The sequence below is a fragment of the Gopherus flavomarginatus genome, chromosome 1 (genome assembly GCF_025201925.1).
Source record: "Gopherus flavomarginatus isolate rGopFla2 chromosome 1, rGopFla2.mat.asm, whole genome shotgun sequence".
Classification (NCBI taxonomy): Eukaryota; Metazoa; Chordata; order Testudines; family Testudinidae; genus Gopherus; species Gopherus flavomarginatus.
The window spans coordinates 359,938,104-359,957,611 of NC_066617.1; the positions used below are offsets into that span (position 1 = coordinate 359,938,104).

At 44.1% G+C, this 19,508-nt stretch overlaps 2 protein-coding genes across 4 annotated transcripts in view; both read right to left on the bottom strand.

Moving 5' to 3' along the window:
- DGAT2 (diacylglycerol O-acyltransferase 2) overlaps positions 1–19,508 on the bottom strand; it is a 660,465-nt gene that overhangs the window by 420,260 nt on the left and 220,697 nt on the right. The window lies entirely within an intron of this gene.
- UVRAG (UV radiation resistance associated) overlaps positions 1–19,508 on the bottom strand; it is a 185,041-nt gene that overhangs the window by 13,757 nt on the left and 151,776 nt on the right. For 2 of the 3 annotated variants that reach the window (XM_050930420.1, XM_050930426.1), the window contains one exon: positions 4,151–6,060. The exons of the other annotated variant lie outside the window; for it this stretch is intronic. In XM_050930420.1, the coding sequence (XP_050786377.1) occupies positions 5,358–6,060 (703 nt within the window). In that variant the 3' untranslated portion in view covers positions 4,151–5,357. Of the gene's footprint in view, positions 1–4,150; positions 6,061–19,508 lie in introns of those variants that run through there. 3 annotated transcript variants of the gene reach the window in all.

The following is a 19,508-nucleotide window of genomic DNA, read 5'->3' on the forward strand; positions in this document are numbered from 1 at the left end:
TTCAAGCAAAAGAAGCCAATTAAAGTGACTTTTTGAATATAATCTTACTAGAAAAGGTCACTTGAATGTCTAACACACACCTGGAATCAAGACAAGAAAATTGGACTGAAAATTAACAGGCAAATTCACCCCTAATACTACTGTTTAGTCAGAGGATGACTTTCACCTGCAATATGTAGGTTGACATATTGCATCTAAAGACCAGTTATTTACAAGAGGAGGTAATTGTTTTTCATTAAGAATTCTCTGTTTGTAAAAAGATAATATGCATAGTCTTCTAGGTACCAAGAGAATCAGAAATCTTCTCCTGATCTCACACACAGTGGTTTCCAATCTTATTTCACCAGAACCAAGTTAGCAAAATGAAAGTGCCTCTCTTATCATCTTAGTGGTTTTAAACAGGTAGCCATCACCATTCTATCTAGGGTGACCAGACGTCCAGATTTTACAGGGACAGTCCTGATTTTTGGGTCTTTTTCTTACATAGGCTCTTATCACCCCCCACTCCCATCCCGATTTTTCTATCTAAGGAGTAAAATGGATCAAGTTTCAAGAGTTCATAAAGTCTTTGGCTTTTTCATTTCTCTTTGGCAAAAGGTGTTTGGAGTATGTGTTATTTGGTTGATTTGCTCATTTCAGGTGTTTAAACTTATTTTTCTTGGGGTAGGGGGAGGAGGAGGTAGAGTTTAGGTAGACGTTGCCAGTGTTGAGTGTCATTCTTTCTATGGTGGAAAAGCTTTTTCAAATAGGAATGTTGTGCAGTTTCCTATAGATAGTTGGCCTCTGAATTTGCCTTGGAAAGCTCGCTCCATACCATTAACTGAGAATGTTTTGTTCCCAATTCCCATGTGGTTTGTGATCTGTCTTGTCTCAGAGGAGCACAACTGCTGATGCAGTTCATAGATCAAAATTCAGTTTAATGTAGATGGGACTTGATCCATTAAATGTTTTGAAAATGATGACCTAGAACTTAAATTGCCATGTGACGTTCACTAGGAGCCAGTGAAACATGGGTTTGATGTCCTCACAGTGGCCTAGAGGGCCCTGCTAAGATCTATTCCCCCTTGTGCTAGCTTATTATATGCATGTAGTGCCTATGAGTAGCTGTCCAAGAAAGTATCAGAGGGGAGCCGTGTTAGTCTGGATCTGTAAAAAGCAACAAAGAATCCTGTGGCACCTTATAGACTAACAGATGTATTGGAGCATGAGCTTTCGTGGATGAATACGCACTTCGTCAGATGCAAGTTTATAATTTACATGGACAAAGAAAGTTATCTTATGGATTTTACGGATTAGAAGCTACAATAGTCCTAGGTCTGCCACTGGCCTGATCTGTGATCACAAGTGAGTCACTGACCTCATAGGGACATCTACCTATCATAAAACAATACAAACTATATTTGTCATATATCGTATATATGTATCCCTTTGTTACCGAAATGCAGGAGCTGTTTAACTGTGCACAGTGATGTTACAACACTAAGACAGTTAGTGAAGACTATTATTGAGTTGTAACCCTCCAGAATCTCCCCATCCCAGCTCTGCTTGAGGTTTAGAGCTGTATATTACTGGATTTCAGATTCAGAAGCCATTTCTCTCACACTCCAGATTCCATCAAGCCCACCCCTGCCTGGGGTCTTGGCATTTTACCTTCTGCTTGGACAAGGGAAGAAATGTCTTCTGCATTACTGTTGAAGCATAGAGGGTCCCTTTGGTTCTTCATATTGCACTGCCTCCCACCCACAGTGCCCTGGGTCACGGTCACTCCCTTTTAGGGGTTGCAATGGTGGTCTCTTGTTTGACTGGAAGGTAAGCTCCTTCAACAGACATATGTTGCTTATTAGCTTGGATCACAGAAGGTGCTGGAAGACTAGCAACGCCTCCCTTATGAATGAACATGACGTTTCCACAATCCGCAAAGCTCTGCGTATCCAGCTGCCAGAAAGCACACAATGAGATGTGGCTCTGTTATTCCAGCTGTGTAGCATCTCTTTGAGAGGAGGGTGAAAAAGTGATGCAGTGCCATCTTGTGAAATAAAATGCAGATCAAATGAGACAAGATGATGTTTTCTTAAACTAAACCTGCTTTCAGATTATTCATATTCAATATATTATTCATACATGGGGCTGAGGAATTGAAAGCCAAGAAATTTTATTGAGCGAGAACATTGGATTCAAATGTCACCCCAACATGCAATTCGAAGCAATGTGCAGATTAAAATAGTCATCTAGTAAAGAAACTACACGCTTAACTCTTCAGATAAATACTAACCAATTTTATTTTATAAATACAGATGCAGAGATTTTTTTGCAATTACCAATGGAACTTTAACATGCCATTTATTATGGGATATTTTATTTTGTTTTAGTTATTTAAAGTACCTGGCTAGGCAAGGATAAGCCAACACACTTATGCTTGCTATAAAAATAGAACTGGACACAAATCTTCCAAAACTAATAATCTGAGAAATCTTAGGAATTTCTAGTGGGGGAAGAAAATGCAATGAAACATTTTCAGTTGAAAACGCTTGCAGACTTAACAGTGTGTCTGCTGTGCAGAAACTAAAAGACTCTTGGCAACTAAAATGCACAGTGATATATCATCCGAATTAATTTACAGTTTACCTCCATTCCCCCTCACCCCAAGATTTTTTTTTAATTCAGTAATTTACAAGGCAAACTGTAAAAAAGCCACATGGTGGCGGCTCGCGCAATATTTTTGCCTTATAATGGCAAAAATGAATTTGTCAATGCTTTGATTAGCCCCAAGACACTATTTTAGGTAGAACGTTATAAAACGCTGCCAAGAAACGTGGTGGCAATTTAAGGTGTGGGTGTGCTGAAAGGATTCATTATTGAAGAAAGTGGGTAAAGCAAACTTGTGCAACAAACATGCAGACTCAAGAATAGCTGTACTGTGACAAACATTATAATTACAGGGGTCAATAGTGGTTCATTAGAAGAGTTTTATAAACTCCAGAAACACTGGGTTAAAGAGCAATAGAGTAACACAACACAACATGTGGGAAGACAACTATTGGGCTTCATTTGGTTGTGTGGAACCTGAGATAATCAATTTGAAAATAATGCAAAATGTATTTAAAGTCACACTGATGTTCTATGAACCCCATTTCATACATTGTCCAATTGCTTTGAGTCAAATGGTGCCTGTGTAAGGGATATAATTTTACAACTCTTCTTTGGGTAGATTTAGAGACACCACAGCACAGGCTACATTGTACTCCCAAATATAATGACTTTCCTCATGCATGTACTCTATGTATCAGTAGAAGTGCTCCACCCTCAAATGTGCAGGAATGACTCCTATTGCCATTGGTGCTCAGACTGGCGGTTGTAGGTAGTTCTGCTACATTTCTCTCTGCTAGCAGAAGAGAGGAAGAAGGTAAGATGAAGTCATTAGCACGAAGCATCCCACCACTTCGTTCTCATCTGAAGCACAGAGACTTCAATGGGAATTCTGTGCATTCAAATTTGGCTCTCCTTATGCTGTCCATAGGGTTTAGTAAAAAAATATTTTAAGTTTTCCCCACGCATAGTAATAGTGCTTTAAAACAGCTGTTAGTTACCCTGTGGAAGTACACACTTTTTTTTGGAATGCAAAGGAATTTTTCATGATGTTAGAACTGAAGCACCATCTTCCAGGGCCGACGGGGCCCAATTCCACAAGCTACTTAAGCATGTGCTCAACTTTAGGCATTTGAGTAGTCCCACTGAGTTAAATAGAATATGTTCATGCTTGATGTTAGACATGTGCTTAATACCTTGGCCTTAATTTCTGAATGCCTGTTTTTAATGTTTCTTGCAATATCCTAAAAGTAGATAAATGCTGTAGAAAGGCTAGGTTAACTACTGCAGTTATAAACAAGCTTTTGAAACTTTTAATGAAAATATAAATAGGATTTCAATATACTCATTAAGGTGCTACATAGAAAATGCAGCTACTAGACTGCAACTATGTATATACTGTATCTCACACTCAATGCATTGGTTTGTCAACCTACAATGTTTAGATTACACATATCCACAGTTTAAAGTAATTTAGGTTAACCTTATGGTGAAGTTAGAAAGTAACAGACTTGCTTACTGGTTCAAGAGAAAGGCTAAAGTGGGAAAGAAAAATCAGGCATAATGAAGTAAATTAAACTTTTATTCTGCTATATATATATATTGATATTTGAGAGCTCACAACTGAGCCCAAATTCTTGGGTATACAATATAGAAAGCAAGAGCAATGAAATCCGAACTCAGACAAATACCAGGAAACCACGAGCAGGCTGTAAAATCTGTTTTTCCATTAGTGCAGTTGTAAACACGTGCCAGTGGTAAACTACCTATCTACAATCAAACTGCATAACAGGTCCAATGTACTGATTGCACATAGTCTGGACTACTTGAGAGTGTCCATGAAATCCAACACAGCACCTTGATGTCTGAAAGCAAGACATCTCATACAAATGATAGGTGGAACGTGCTAATATAATGCATTTTTAGGCTTTCGCCTGTGGTGTAACAGCTCTATTTTAATCCTAAACCAGAAGTGGGGCAGTGTCCATTGGTTAGATTAACAGACGACTGTTGAAGACTAGTTAAGTTAATTAGCCCTGAAGGTTTCCACCTGGAAACTTTGCCTGCTGGTAGTAGCAGTGAGTGTAGGAGGGGAGTGAATTGGTGTGAGTATCATTTACGTGGGCAGAGAAACTGCGTGAATCTCATTTAGATGCTTATAAAAAGATGCATGTTTCTCTGGTATGTTTATACCAGGCTTTAAAGAACAGAAAACCCATCGGTGCAATCTTAACATTTTAAGGATTGCAAAATTCAACTGAATAAGATGCTGTTCAAAAGTACCAAGTTCATGGTATTTCTGTAACACTGACTACACTGCTCAAGAGAAACTGTATATTGGAGAAGGTAAAAATATAATGACTGCTGGTCTTACCATAGATATATTTTTAAATTAACTTTTTCCCCTCAAAAGATGAAAATAAAATAAAACTAAATAATAACATAAACAGACAAAGATTCATACAAGGGCCTGATTGGCACTAAAATCTCTTTCAAAGAAAGTATTTAGAATGGACTCCGGTACCTGAAAAACAGCTTATAAATACCAGACAAAGAAAGGACTGGAAGCAGAGTCAAAGTTTACCTGGACAGTGAATATACCATGATCCTGTGTTATCACTCTCAGTTACAAAGTTCATTTCCCAACACGAATGGAACAGCTTTAATCATTTTTCCATAATTAACACAAAGGATTATAAGTGCAACTTTATATTCATTTCAGATCGCTGATACCACCGTGGTACTGTCCACTACCAAATTCCTGTTGAAGCTTACTTGTCCGAACTTTTGCGTGGTCTGCGAAAGCTGGACATGTTTTCATTCAGTGCATAGATCCTTCGGGAGAACTCCTCAAACTCCCCTAGAACTTGATCATCACATTCCACTGCCACAGCATGGTCCACCGGGATGCAGTTAAAGGCTTCTAGCTGATCTCCGGTGCTGAATCCTGTTGCTTCCATCCCAATTATTTCCTCTGCTTGCTCAACAGTGCAACAAAGATCAGTGCTGAGAGGAGGATGGAACTCGCATGGCTGCTCGCTGCTTGCACTGCCAGTGCATTCACTAGGCAGAAATGTTCCATTTATTGCACTAGTATGTCCCAGGAAAGACTCCTGCTGGTCTTGGACATTATTCAGACTCCCATTTTCTGCATTTAAACTGTCACACAAATCCTCTCCTTTTTTGTTGGTTTCTTTTGAGAAGTCTATGGAGGTATCTAAGGATGAGGCTAGCGATCCAGATTTTTTATCCGACTCTTCTACAGGGGCTGCAATGGCAACAGGCTGTGCTAATGCAGAGTTATAACTAGGAGGGAGGGTTTTGTACTGCAGTCTTTCATTCTCTGAGCTGGCCCGTTTCCGGTGTCCCTTATCTGGGGAAGGAGGCCCAGTAGATAAGCCAACATCTAAGCCCCCGAAGGTAGAACTTTGTCTCTTTGGAACTGGAATTGCACTAGAAATATGATGCCGATCACTATAAAAAAAGATAAAAAATGACAAATTCATCATCAATGTGTGATCACAGCACAAAAGGTCATAGTCAGAAGAGCATCAGTTCAGGAGCATGACAAACTAATTACTACTGAGCTCGGACAACCTATTACTGAGGACTCCTAGCGCAAAACCAGCAAGTTTGGTCCTGGAGTGCTGGCACTCAAAATTTATCACTTACCACTGTACACTGTAGAAGCTATCCCAAGTTACAACTTCACTGACAAACTACAAGCTCTGCTGGGGTGTATGTAGAAAACTTCCATTGTCTAAACGTCAACCAACCAAGAAACTATCATGTTACATTGATTCATACAGGTACCTTAACGTAAAGTTTTCATTCTCATCACGCAGTCCTCCAATAAGCAATCACCGCAGTTGCAAGCACTGTATTTCAAGGAGAAGCTCCCAAAAGCATGGCCTATTGCAAGATTTCAGGAGATATTGCACAGGATCTTGAATGTTATAAAATTAACTTGTGCTAGCAGTATAAGGGCTTGTAAACACTACACAGAAACTATGGCCATCAGAACTCTAAGTAATGCTGTTGCGAGAAAAAAGCCAGCATCACTTCCTGACCAGAGACAGAAAAGAGTAGCAGTGAGCCAGACTGTGGATTAAAATCCGTTTACATGTTACTCCACTCCACAGTAAGGTTTTGAAAAGTGATTTGTAAAATACTTCAAATGCTTCAATTATCTGTATTTTTTACATCAAATGAACACCAGCAACACAGCCTTCACAAGCAAATTCATGACAGCAAACAGCAAATATGGCGGTGGTTAATGGTGGGAATGCTGCCCATGAGGAAATTGAAGTTAGCGGCTCAGTTCATATTTGTTGGCAAAAAGCCATTATTTGGTAAACTGTTTGATTACTAAAGCTCTTGGTATATACAGAACACATTTCAATTCCAGGTAACCAATTCCAATACAGCCATTACCAATCCCCTGAACAACTCAATCCCCTAACATTGTTGGCAAATGTGGCCTTCAAAAATCAGTCGAGTTTGAACAATACTCCCCTTTCCACTCAAGGGCTGATGCGCTTTTTTATTTCCATGCTTACTGTGCAGAGTACACAGCACTGTTCACTCAAACTCAAGTTGCTTTACAAAGAAAAGAAAGAATTCCAGCCTGGGGAAAATGTGGCATGGGGAGAGAAATTACTTGTCCAAAGTCATAAAGAGAGAGGCATGACAGAGCTGGGAACAAAACCCATGTTTCCCAGTTCCCAGGCCAGTGCCTTATCTTCTGGACCTCAATGCTGCTTCGGGCCTCCCTTACTACAAGCTTTTTTTGAACACACTTTTCATTAAGTTTTCATTTATAAATTGTTTACAAATTGTTAATAAATGATTAATAGATGTTATAAACATCTTAGAGTAGCAGCATGTGCTCTAGAGGGTTTCAGCACACCAGGGGATGGCGTTATAGATGATCATAAGCAACCCCTCCTGACCTGTTGGACTCCAACGATTAGCTATTAGTTAAAACAGCAACCATTTAACAGCCCTTTATATTATCGATTTGTAAATGGAACCTTCACACAAAGTGCAATTCTTTTTAAAAAAACTGTGTGCCGAAGACTGCAATCAGGCTGTATGTTTTAGTCAAGCGTACAAGGAGTAGTCTGCTCCACTTTTTTTTAAACCACCACCAAATACTCAGCACTAAAGTATAAGACACTAGGTTCCTCAAATCCTAACAAAAAGTCTTCCTTTCCTTCATTTCCTCTGGGTTTGCTGAGCCTTCCCTGTGAGCCTTAGTCTGAGAAACAAAGAAACAGAGGGGAAGAACTGATTGCTATGTTCTCAGGAAGTTTCATGCTACCCATTTAAAAAAAATATGGTCAAATAGCTTTTATATAAAGCATTTTGCTCTGCACGAAGCTATAACATGTTTTATGGTTAAGTTACATATCTTAGAGATTTACTCTGAGCCCTGAGGGTTTATGAAGACTCACAAGGCCAGACCACATTTCTTAAAGCATTCCTTGGCAAATTGTTTGGAGCCGAAGGAAAGGGGCATGTCGTTCTGAAGTTGTTTATGTGAAGTAATATTCTCATATCATAAATAAATAGCTATAAAAGACAGTCACATCTGACTGCTCATTCATTGTTTAACTGAAAGGTTCTGTCTGGTCATTTAATCAATAGCAGCTACTTTTTAGTATAAACTGACTGCTTATGCATTGATAAATGAGACAATACTGTCTGCCTGTTTCTAGATATACTGGATAACTACAGGGTAGAACAAATTATTTCCTTCATGCATCTGGTGAATGGTCCCTTCTTAATAAGAAGTTGCATCCTTTGCCCAACAGACCTAGTAGCACACATGACTTGATCTGACTGAGTGGGGGGAGTTTGAACTCTGAATGTTGGCTGCCCAGTGATGGGCTGAGCAGAAAGGAACCAATGCCCCATCTGAAGTGGGCAGAGCACAGGGGAATAGACTTTCCTAGTCTGCTGCCCCTGCCATGGGCGTTGCTGGACGAGGCCCATCTGCCTGTTGGGAGGAAGAGGTAGACAGAGCCTGGTCTTCTCCCATCAGTCTTGGTGGTGAACGAGAAAGCGTCACAATTGCAGCACCATTTGCCTAGTGAAGCAGAAATTTGGGTACAGCTACACTTGTGGCACTTTGTCATCTGGTTGCCCTATGAGAAGCCTATAGCATTTGTCTTCAGCAGAGTCAGAGGCTGAACAGAAGAAAATGCAGGAGCCAGTCTGTACAGGGAACTCAGTCAGCTGCGTGGGGAGAAGAGACATGGAAGGCAGCGATTTGTCACTCAGTCTAACAGTTCAAACTGCAGAAAGAAACTCACCAGTCCAGACCATCAAAAGCATAGGGGCAGGACCAAGAATATGTGCACCATTGTTATTTAAACAGCCCAAGAGTGTGTCATGTGACTCACTGCACATGGTTTATAAACTCACTTCACAAGGGGGCAAAAAATCCTAGGAACAATATTCCAAAATTATTTTGTGGAGTCTGGATGAAGACAGAGTGACCATTGTGTAGAATGGGCTTTTCATGTCTTGAACGATTTGATAAGTCTGCCTTCTCCATCACTAAATATATACACAATCTGTTTTAAATGGTCATGTTTTAAAAAAAAGATGCCAGAGAAGGTGCGGGGGGGGAATCATTCACATGCAGCCCAGCACTAATCCTCTTTCAACCTCAAGGGCAAATCTTATTCCCCCCTCCCCACAAAAAAGTGGGCCACTCCATGAATTGATTCCAACATTAATTTCTTCTGTGCAATTCAAAGATGAAATCATTCTCCTTGGGTTCTATAACAACATCAGGGGTCAACAGTCAAACAAGAACCTCTTCCTGCTAGTTGGAACCCCAGGAGAACCACATTGTCCAAAGAAGGGGAAAAAAAATACTGCTTCAGACCAAAAAGAGCTAGACCAGCAATTGTGGAACTAAGCCAAAATAGTCAAATAAAATAAGGCATGCCTTACAGCAGAAGGAAAAAACACTGCGAGATAGCGCATATATTTTAGAAAATGTGTTCGTGCTAGGACACAATGATGGCAGCTGCATAAACAGACATGCCACATTAACTATATTGCAGACATACATATAGTGAATAAAGGGTCAGAAACAAGTTTAATAAAACCAGAGAAAGTTTTTTGGGTTTGTTCTCTTTTAAACCATGGAACACATTTATAAGACAAGACTTTTTAACTGACGTGATAAAAAAGGTTGTTCATCGGCAAAAATAAAGAACTTCCTTTCCTTGCAAATAGGTCAAGTGTGCAGATAGAGATGTACACTAAATGATCCTAACGTCTAATGCAGCAGCAATGCAAAATTTCTAATGATTACAAAGTTACTTCTCATTTCTTTAGAATTTGAGTATGCACAGGCTGCTGTAGCTTCTCCAGGTCTACAGGAAAGTCACATCGGGCCGTATTTCTTTAACAGTAAACAGAAGAACTAATGCACTCTATTGGAACACTTTTACTATACTGAAAATTATGGGAGGGGCTATAGTACATAAAATGACATAGTTCCTCCTCCTCAACAGCTTACAATTTAAGACTCTGATCCTGCAATCAGATTAATCAAGGCAGAATCTTAAGCCACTCCGCTAAAACCAATGGGAATCTACCTATATGAATCTGATTGTAGGAGCAGGTCTAACTTCAGATATGACAAAAATCAGAGCTGGGAATTTGGGCGAGGAGTGACAGAGAATTGCTAAGTTATTTGGCATTCGCTACTGTTCACCACACTAAAACAGTGTAAATAAAATAGGTCTTACATTTAGGAGACTTTACAGATATTAAATTGCTCTAAGCAGGAAATCAACTTGATCATTCTGCCGCAGGGCATTCATCCCACTTGGAGTTAGCAGAACAATGAAAAAAGGACTAAGTGTATTGCTGTTCTAGGAACATGAGGTGCATCAAGGAGGGTGGTGGAAGAAGGACCAATGAACTGTATCCACAAAATGATGGTCAGAGTGGAGACTGGGGACAAACAGTATAATAAACTGCAGCTACAAGCCAGGTGTTTCAATTGCAAGCTCCTTGGGGCAGGGCTGTGTTCTTACACTTCTGGTTCAATAATTAAAATCAAGGTACTATACTTCCCTATTCTGCACTGGATTCAGACTGGCCATAGGCTAAATGAAATGTACAAATTTAGGGAATATACAGGAGCAAATAGCTAAATAAAACAAATAGGACAATTGGGGCCACATATCCACAACTAAAATAATTAAACTTACAAAAAGGTGTTGGAAAAACACCATGTGAGTATTCTCACTGCAACAAATTTAGGACAAATTCATCCCTGGTGTAATTCTACTGAAGTCAAGGATTAATTTGCCCCCTTTTTCTTAATAAAGACCGATCAGAGCTCATGAACTTATATTTTCCTTTGTCTCTAGTTTCGTATTATATTACCCCAGTCACACCAATGGTTTAGCATTTTTTTTTTAACTTTGCAATGGTTAGAACAATCACAGCTTAAGAGAAAGCACAAGAACTTGAAGGTTGATTCTTTTCTACAACCTTAAAGATGTATTGGCATCTAGAGATGAGTATATTCAAGTTACTGCCTATAAAATCAGTACAAATGAAGTGTGATAGTGATAGATTGTCAGTATACGCCTTCCCTTAACTGGATGGTGTGACTTATGGTCTTCCATTCTAAGCCTTCAAATATTTCCCCATGGATGGCAAACGATATCTGACTAGATTGTGGATTTTAGACAAACAGTGGGTTACTTAGTTTTGCAGCTGATTAAGTAACGTTCTCAGTTAGCAAGCTAATTGGCAGAGGACTTTTTTAAGTTACTTCAGAAGATGTTAAATTAGTTTGTCTAGCAACTATGGAGACAGATGTCTATCTACCCAATTGGTGGCAGTGCAAGACTTCCCAGGCTGCCCTGCTAAGGTACAACCCTGATGAAAACTGTTTCTATGGTCAAGTTAGTTCAGCTTCCAATCCCAATTACTTGGCTCATCTTCTGAGACTGTAAATAGATGTGGACCCCAGTCCACTAGGAATGGTCTGAGACCAGAGAAGTAAATGAAATGATTTGGTAAACTGCCATCAGACCATTACGACTTTCAGCCATCAACTTGGACCAGACTGGAGTCAGTGACCTATGGGGCAAAATGTAATGCTAGTATGCAGTGGAATTTATAAATAAAAATTGGGAAAACTGACACAAATTTACTGAGAATTATAGATAGGCATAAGCAGCAAAGAATCCTGTGGCACCTTATAGACTAACAGACGTTTTGGAGCATGAGCTTTCGTGGGTGAATACCCACTTCTTCAGATGCACGCACGAAAGCTCATGCTCCAAAACGTCTGTTAGTCTATAAGGTGCCACAGGATTCTTTGCTGCTTTTACAGATCCAGACTAACACGGCTACCCCTCTGATACTAGACAGGCATATTACATCAGTGACAGAATCTGAATGTTCCAATTGTGTCCTGATTTCAAAAAGTCAAATAATAATAAGCCTTTAAGCCTTAAAACATACATAAAGTTACTTCACTAGCAGCCCAAAATAAAGCAGTTATCTGGGGGCACCACTACTGTTTCCCTTAAAGTCTGTTTAGGGTTCTCTCTCTTCACCGATTGCTGGTAATACCTTTTGATACTCTCAGAAGCACCTATTGTGCCAGAGACAGGAATTCTGCTGTGCAGCAATCTGGGAGTTCAGAGAGATTTCTTAAAAATCTATCAATAATATTTCAAGTATTTTCTTTTTTTTTTTTTTTACGGTCAAGAGATGTGAATTGTGATCTGTTCACAACTTTCTTTTAAAAAAAGTTCTTTCAAACAGATTCACTTGTGATTATTTATTCTGTCTGTAGCAGGCTCTGAAACGATAATGTATTATGAAAGACAGAATACAATTCATAGTCTCAAGTATGTATGTATCTTTCCCTCCCTACAAAATGTTTCCTCTGAGGAACATTACTAGATCACAGCTGGTCAAAATACTAAATCTTGATTATCTGGCCAGAAGCCAAGATCTACAGCTACGCTCTACGGTATGAGAATACTTTAAAAAAACTTAAACATCATTTGATTTTTTTGTTGTTGTTGCAAACTATGACCTCATGGTAATAAGAATGCTAACTGAAGGTGTTTAAGTTGGTTTATAGCCATTTGAAATGTTTGAAACACCAGGCACAGCTCTAAGCCAATATCATGTCAACTGTGTGAAAAAGCAATAATAGTTTCTCACCTTCTTAAAGATTACTGCTTAAATAATGCACAATAATGACAGGGCTGCAAAAAAGGTGCAAAAAGAGGGCTGCCAATATGAAGTTAAGGTGAAATAGTGTCTTTTTTGGCAGCTAAGAAATTCTGACAATTTTTTTTTAAACTTCATAAATTAAGCTACCAGAGTTTTCTAAACTCAATAACTTCAGTTTTACTTTTCTCCTTGAATCACGCAGTATGAAAAAAACAAACAAACAATCTTTAAGAAGAAATGGTTACCAATAGGTTCTGTAACTGCCGTTCTTTGAGATGTGTTGCAGACATCCATTCCACTTCAGGCGTGTAAGTGCCCCAGGCACAGTTAGAGATTTTTCCCTCAACGGTACCTATTGAGATGGTGCATAAGTCTTCTGCTGTATTGTGCTGCTACATGCCAGTATAAAGGGCAGAGCTGCTACCACTCTTCCTCAGTTCCTTCTCACCAGACTCCGATAAAGAGGCAAAGGAGAATGGGTTTTGAAATGGACGTGTGCAACATACCTTGAAGAACAAGAGTTATGGAACAGATTAGTAACAGTCTTCAAGTGATTGCACATGTCCATTCCAGTTCAGGGGACTCACGAACAGCTGGATCTGCAGGTGGAATTGGAGCCTACCTAAATAAAGATTGAAGGACTAGAGGTTCTCTGTGGTGTCATCTCCAGACTGTTGAGAGATGACAATGTGAGGCCAAGGTATGCACTGAGGACCAATTTGCTACTTTTCAAATGTTCAGAATAGGTACTTGGGCCAGAAAGCCTGTAGAGGCTGCATATATCCTCACTGAATGTGCTAAGACACTATTCGGAGGGGTTACATTGTTGTAATACAAACAGATAACAGTTGTAGTACAAACAGATATAACAGGAGATCCAGGACAAGATTCTTTGAGCAGAGACTGGACAGCACTTCAGTGTGTGGCAATTACAGATTATATGAAGATGACCCAAAGGGTTTATTATTGTTCAAGTAAAATGCCAATGGTTTCTAATCTCACATTCTAGAATGTGTGAAGTTCTTCATCCTTGTGAGCATGAGGCTTAGGGAAGAAAGCTGGGTTAATAAATAGCCTGATTAATATGGAGGTGAGACACCAACTTGGAAAGGAAGTTTGGATGAAAGTGTAGGTACATCTTGTCCTTGTAGAAGGCAGTATACAGAGGTTTAAACACTAGAGCTCATAATTCACCTACTCTCCCAGCTGATATAATTATCACCCAAAAAAGACAGTTATCTTTTCCATAACTGATGTTCGAGATGTGTTGCTCACGTCTATTCCACAATAGCTATGCATGCTCGCCACATGCACCAGTGCCGGAAGTTCTTCCCCTAGCAGTACCTGTAGGGGAGCACCCCAGCGACCCCTGGAGTGGCACCTCCATGGTGTGGTATAAGGGGTGCTGCGCGCTCCCCCCACCCTCTGTTCCTTCTTGTCAGACAACTCTGATGGGGGGACGGAAGGTGGGATGTGGAATAGACATGAGCAACACATCTCGAAGAACACCAGGGATTGCTTCGAGTGATTGCTCACGTGTATTCCACAACAGGCGATTCCAAGCTATATCTGTTGGAGGTGGGTAGGAGTTCACAAATTCTTGGGACGGAGCACAGTCCTGCTGAACCCGGCGTCATTCCTCGTTTGGGAGACCATCACATAGTGCGAGGTGAATGTGTGAACTGAAGACCACGTGGCAGCCCTACAAGTGTCCTGAATGGGAACGTGAGCCAAAAAGGCAGCCGATGAGGCCTACGCCCTAGTTGAGCGTGCCTTCACAATTGGTGGCGGAGAGATTCCCGCCAGGTCATAACAGGTATGGATGCATCAAGTGATTTAGCTGGAGAGCCGCTGAGTGGAGATCGGCCGACCTTTCATGTGCTCGGCCAAGGTAATGAACAGTTGTGAGGACTTTCTGAATGGCTTAGTCCGCTCAGGTAGAAAGTCAGAGCCCGTCTCACATCCAGCATGTGGAGATGGTGCTCCTCCCTGTACACTTGGGGCACAGGACCGGCAGAAAAATGTCCTGACCCATGTGATAGGAGGAGACCTCCTTTGGGAGGAGCAAAGGATGTGGGCGGAGCTGGACCTTATCCTTATGAAACACCATGTACAGGGGCTTGGCGGTCAGGGCCCTGAGCTCCAAGACCTGCCTAGCTGATGTGATTGCAACCAGGAAGGCTACCTTCCACAAGAGGTTCAGTGACTAGGAGCACATGGCTAGCGGCTCAAATGGGGGCCCCCGTGAGATGGGCCAACACCAGGTTTAGGTCCCACTGTGGGAATGGGGACCTAACATACGGGAAGAGATGATCCAAGGAATCAGCAAGTCACAGCATGGGAGAATACCGTGTGGCTCTGCACCAGCAGATGGAAGGCCAGAATGGCCGCGAGGTGCACCTTGACTGATGGGGGTCTAAGGTGGAGGAGGTAGTCCAGAATAAGATGGATCAGGGCAGCCATCAGGGAAATGCCCCACTCATCCACCCATCTGGAAAACCAAGACCACTTTGCCAAGAAGGCTCAGCACATGGAGGGCTGCCTGCTTTCTAGGATGATGTGCTGAACCCCTTCTGAGCATGTCCTTTCCTCCCTATGTAACCACTGAGCAGCCACGTCATGAGGTGGAGTGCCGCTAGGTTGGGGTGGAGGCAGCGGCCTTGGACCTGGGAGATCTGGTCCAGGTGGTACAGCAACGACCACAGTGGGGCAACTGCCAGGCCCGTGAAAGTCCCATACCAATGCTGCCTGAGCCATGCTGGGGCAATTAGAAGGACCCAGGCCTTGTCCGTCTTTATCTTTTCCAGGACCTTGCCGATCAGCGGGAATGGGGGCGAGGCACAGAAAAACTGATCTGATCAGGACAGGAGGAAGGCATCAGAGATAGAGCCCCGTCCTAGCCCCACCCTGAGCAGAACCGGGGACACCGAAAGTTCTGCTGAGTCATGAACAGGTCCACCTGGGGAATTCCTATACTCAGAGAGGTCTGTGCACCACCTTTGGGTGGAGAGACCACTTGTGCTCAAGCGATCCGCCTGCATGTTCCGGGCGCCTGGCAGATGATGTGGGCTATACAAAAATCACACAGACCCTGACCACTCGGCCCTCCAGGGGCGAGTGGAAGGCCATGCAGGCCAGCCATACTGCCAAGCTCCTCGATGTTTATGTGGAGGGTCAGATCCTGATCCGACCACAGACCTTGGGTCTGGGCATTCCCCACAGAGGCCCCCCATCCCAGGTCCAACGCATCAGACACTATCTCCAGCAACGGGGCCCTACCCCTGAACAGGACCCCTTAGAGCACGTTTCTCGGGGAAGAATACCAATGTAGGGAGGCGATCACTGGTTCGGGTACCATGAGGACTTTGTCCATCCTGTCGCTGGCCTGGGAGAACTCTGAGGTCAACAAGAGCTGGAGGGGCCTCATCCTGAGTCTGGCGTGACAGACCACATACGTGCACGTTGACATATGACCCAAGAGCTGGAGGCATGCTCTGGCTGTTGTCACCAGAAACCTTGTGACCATGTCGATGAGCCCCTTTAGGGTCTCGAACCTGTCCAGTAGGAGGGAGGTTCTGGCTGACGAGGCATCCAGGACCTCCCCGATGAACTCTATGCACTGAATCGGGACTAACGCGGATTTGGTGTTGTTTACCAACAGGCCCGAAGTGGTGCACATGGACAGAAGGAGCACCCCGTGATCCCGCACCTGAGACCAGGAGCTGCCCTAGACCAACCAATCATCCAGAAAGGGGAAGATCTGGATCCTCAGTGCCTGAAGCAGAACGCTACCATTGACATACATTTTGTGAATACTCTGGAGGCAGTGGACAGACCAAACAGGAGGACTGTAAATTGGTAGTGTTCCTGCCCCATCACAAAATGGAGGAAGCATCTGTGCCCCTCGAATATATGAATGTGGAAGTATTGTTCTGCAGATCAAAGGTGTCGTACCAGTCTCCGGGATCCAGGGAGGGGATGATGGAGGCCAGGGAGACCATGCAGAACTTGAGCTTCACCATGTATTGGTTCAGGCCTCACAGGTCTAAGATGGGCCTGAGCCCCCTTTTGGCCTTTGGGATAAGGAAGTAGCAGGAATAGTACCCCTTGCCTTTGAACTCCCCAGGTACCGCTTCCAGTGCTCCTAGGCCCAGGAGCTACCCCACCTCTTGCTCAGGCAGAGCCTCGTGCGAGGGGTCCCGGAGGAGAGAGGGGGGTGGAGGGTGGTTGGGCACAGAGGAAGTCAACTGAAGGGTGTAGGCCCAGGAGATGGTGTTAAGGACCCATCAGTTCGAGGTTAGCTGTGACCACTCCGGGAGGAAAGCACACAACCAACTGGAGAAGGGAAGTTTTACTGAGAGTGGATCCCTGAGGAGAACTGGCAGGCTGCCCCCAGGAGTCCCATCAAAACCGCCTTTTCCCTGCCTGCTTGCCCTTGGAGGACCCAGGGTGTGGGGCAGGCTGAGACTGCCTCTGTGGGCGCCTTGTATAGTCCCACAACTTCTTATAAGCGGTCTTGTATTTTGGGTGGCCTGAGCGAGAGAGTCTTCTGCGGCTTGAACTTAGGTTTAGCTGGAGCTAAAGCATAGAGACCCATGGTCTGGAGAGTAGCGTGGGAGTCTCAGGCCATGCGGCTTTGTAGCCGTTTGTTCCACAAACGGAACTTTGCCATCAAATGGGAGGTCCTGCAGGGAGGTCTGCGCCTCGTTGGACAGCTCAGAGCAGAAGCCATGATGCCCTTCTCATGGACACCGTGGAGGCCATAGACCGCACGGCTGTGTCCGCCGTATCTGAAGCTGTCTGCAGGGTTGCCCTGGCAGTCACTGTATCCTCCTCCACCAGCACTTTGAACTACTTCCTGTCATGCTCCTGGAGGGAGTCCTCAAACTTGGGCAGGGAGCCCCATAGATTGAACTCACACTGGACCAGGAAAGCCAACTGGTTCACCACCTGTAACTGGAAGCTCGAAGATGAATAAATTTTCCTTCCAAAAAAGAATCCAGCCTCCGTGAATCTTTATTTTTCGGGGTAGGGGCTGGCTGGCCCTTTTGCTCCCTGTGGTTGGCCGACTCAACCACCAGGGAGTTAGGAGCAGGGTGGGTGTATAAGTACTCGCATCCCTTGGCGAGTACAAAACACTTACGTTCCGCTCTTAGAGATGGGGCCAATGAGGCTGGGATTTGCCATGGGGCATTTGAAATTTTTGCCAGCCCTTCATGGAGAGGCAAGGCCACCCTGCCTGGTGCCAAGGACGACAGCACATTAAACAGGGAGTCCAAGGGCTCCTCCATCTCCTGTTTGGAGGTGGAGGCTTGATGCCACCCTTTAAGAGTTCTTGGTGGGCCCAAAAGTCTCCTGCAGGACGGAGGGAGGCGGGGCAGTAATCGTCTCATCCAGGGAGGGCGAGGAGGCTGGCACAGTACTTTGAGTGTCCACTGGCACCAGAAGGTCCATTACCTGGTCGGTCTCCAGGCACGGTGCCGAGGATGTACGACCCACTGACTCCTTCCTGAGAAGTCTGGAGAAGCCGATGGTCCGTCTGAGGCTTTGGCCACCGAGCGAGCCCACGCCAGGGACCGCGTCAGGGGCCACGGTGTCCACTGGTACCATTGGGGCAGTCACTGCACAAGCTGTAGCACCAGCGGAGCCGGTTGTTCGGCCTGGCCCATCGATGGACTACGAAAGGAGGCCAGACTGACATATGACATGACATGACACTGTCTCTGGACTGGGAGGAGCGGTGGTGCCGGGAGCGATGACGAACACGGCACTGCAATCCTGATGTGGAGGACTGGTACCATCAGTAACAGCTGCTCCGCGATTGGCTCCGATGGGTGGACCCGCGACGGGGTCCTGGAGCAGGATGCCAAACAGGAACGACGTTGATGTCTGTGCCATGACCGGCTGTGATAACCCCTCTGAGATGAGGACCTTTGGTGACGTCTGCCTCCATCCCGTTGGTGTTTGCTCCTCAAGGCGGAGCGGTGCTGAGAGTCTCGGTCAGACGGAACCCAGCCAGACAGCCTGGTGGGCATTGAGGGTGATTCACGTGAACTTTGCCCTGAATGGTCTCTGGGCAGTGAAAGGCATTGGGAACATTCCCTTGACCAAGACTGGTACCAATCCGGGGGCGACTGCAGAGATTCCAGCAGCAGCTTGCCTCTGGAGCGCGGGGCAGATATCAGCGGTGCTCCTGGTACCAGCATGGACATAACATCCTGGGCCACCTGAAGGGCTTCCAGCACGGAGGGCATCTGGACATCCGGGGAGGCCCACTCTGAATGGGCTGGGCTACTCCGCTCTACTTGAGTTGGAGGCCTAGAGGCAGTGGGGATTGAGGACTGCCCAACACGGGTCTAGCCTCTGTCCTTGGTTTACTCCAGTGCCACAGTGAAGGCGGCCTCTTTCTAGCCTTCTTGGTATGCCCCTGGATGGGGACCAGTGCCAACTGGTCAATGGCACCGAAAGGTCACCGCGCACTGACACTATGGTGCCCAGTGCTGACTCAGAGAAGCGCGCCCGACCCAGGGTCAGCGCCGACTCCATCAGACTAGCCCAGAATCTAATGTCCCTTTCTCTTTTGGTCCGAGGCTTAAATGACCTTCAAATCTTGCAACGATCACTGAGATGGGTTTCCCCCAAACAGCGCAGTCAGCGTGTGGCTCACTCAGTGGCATAAGTCACCT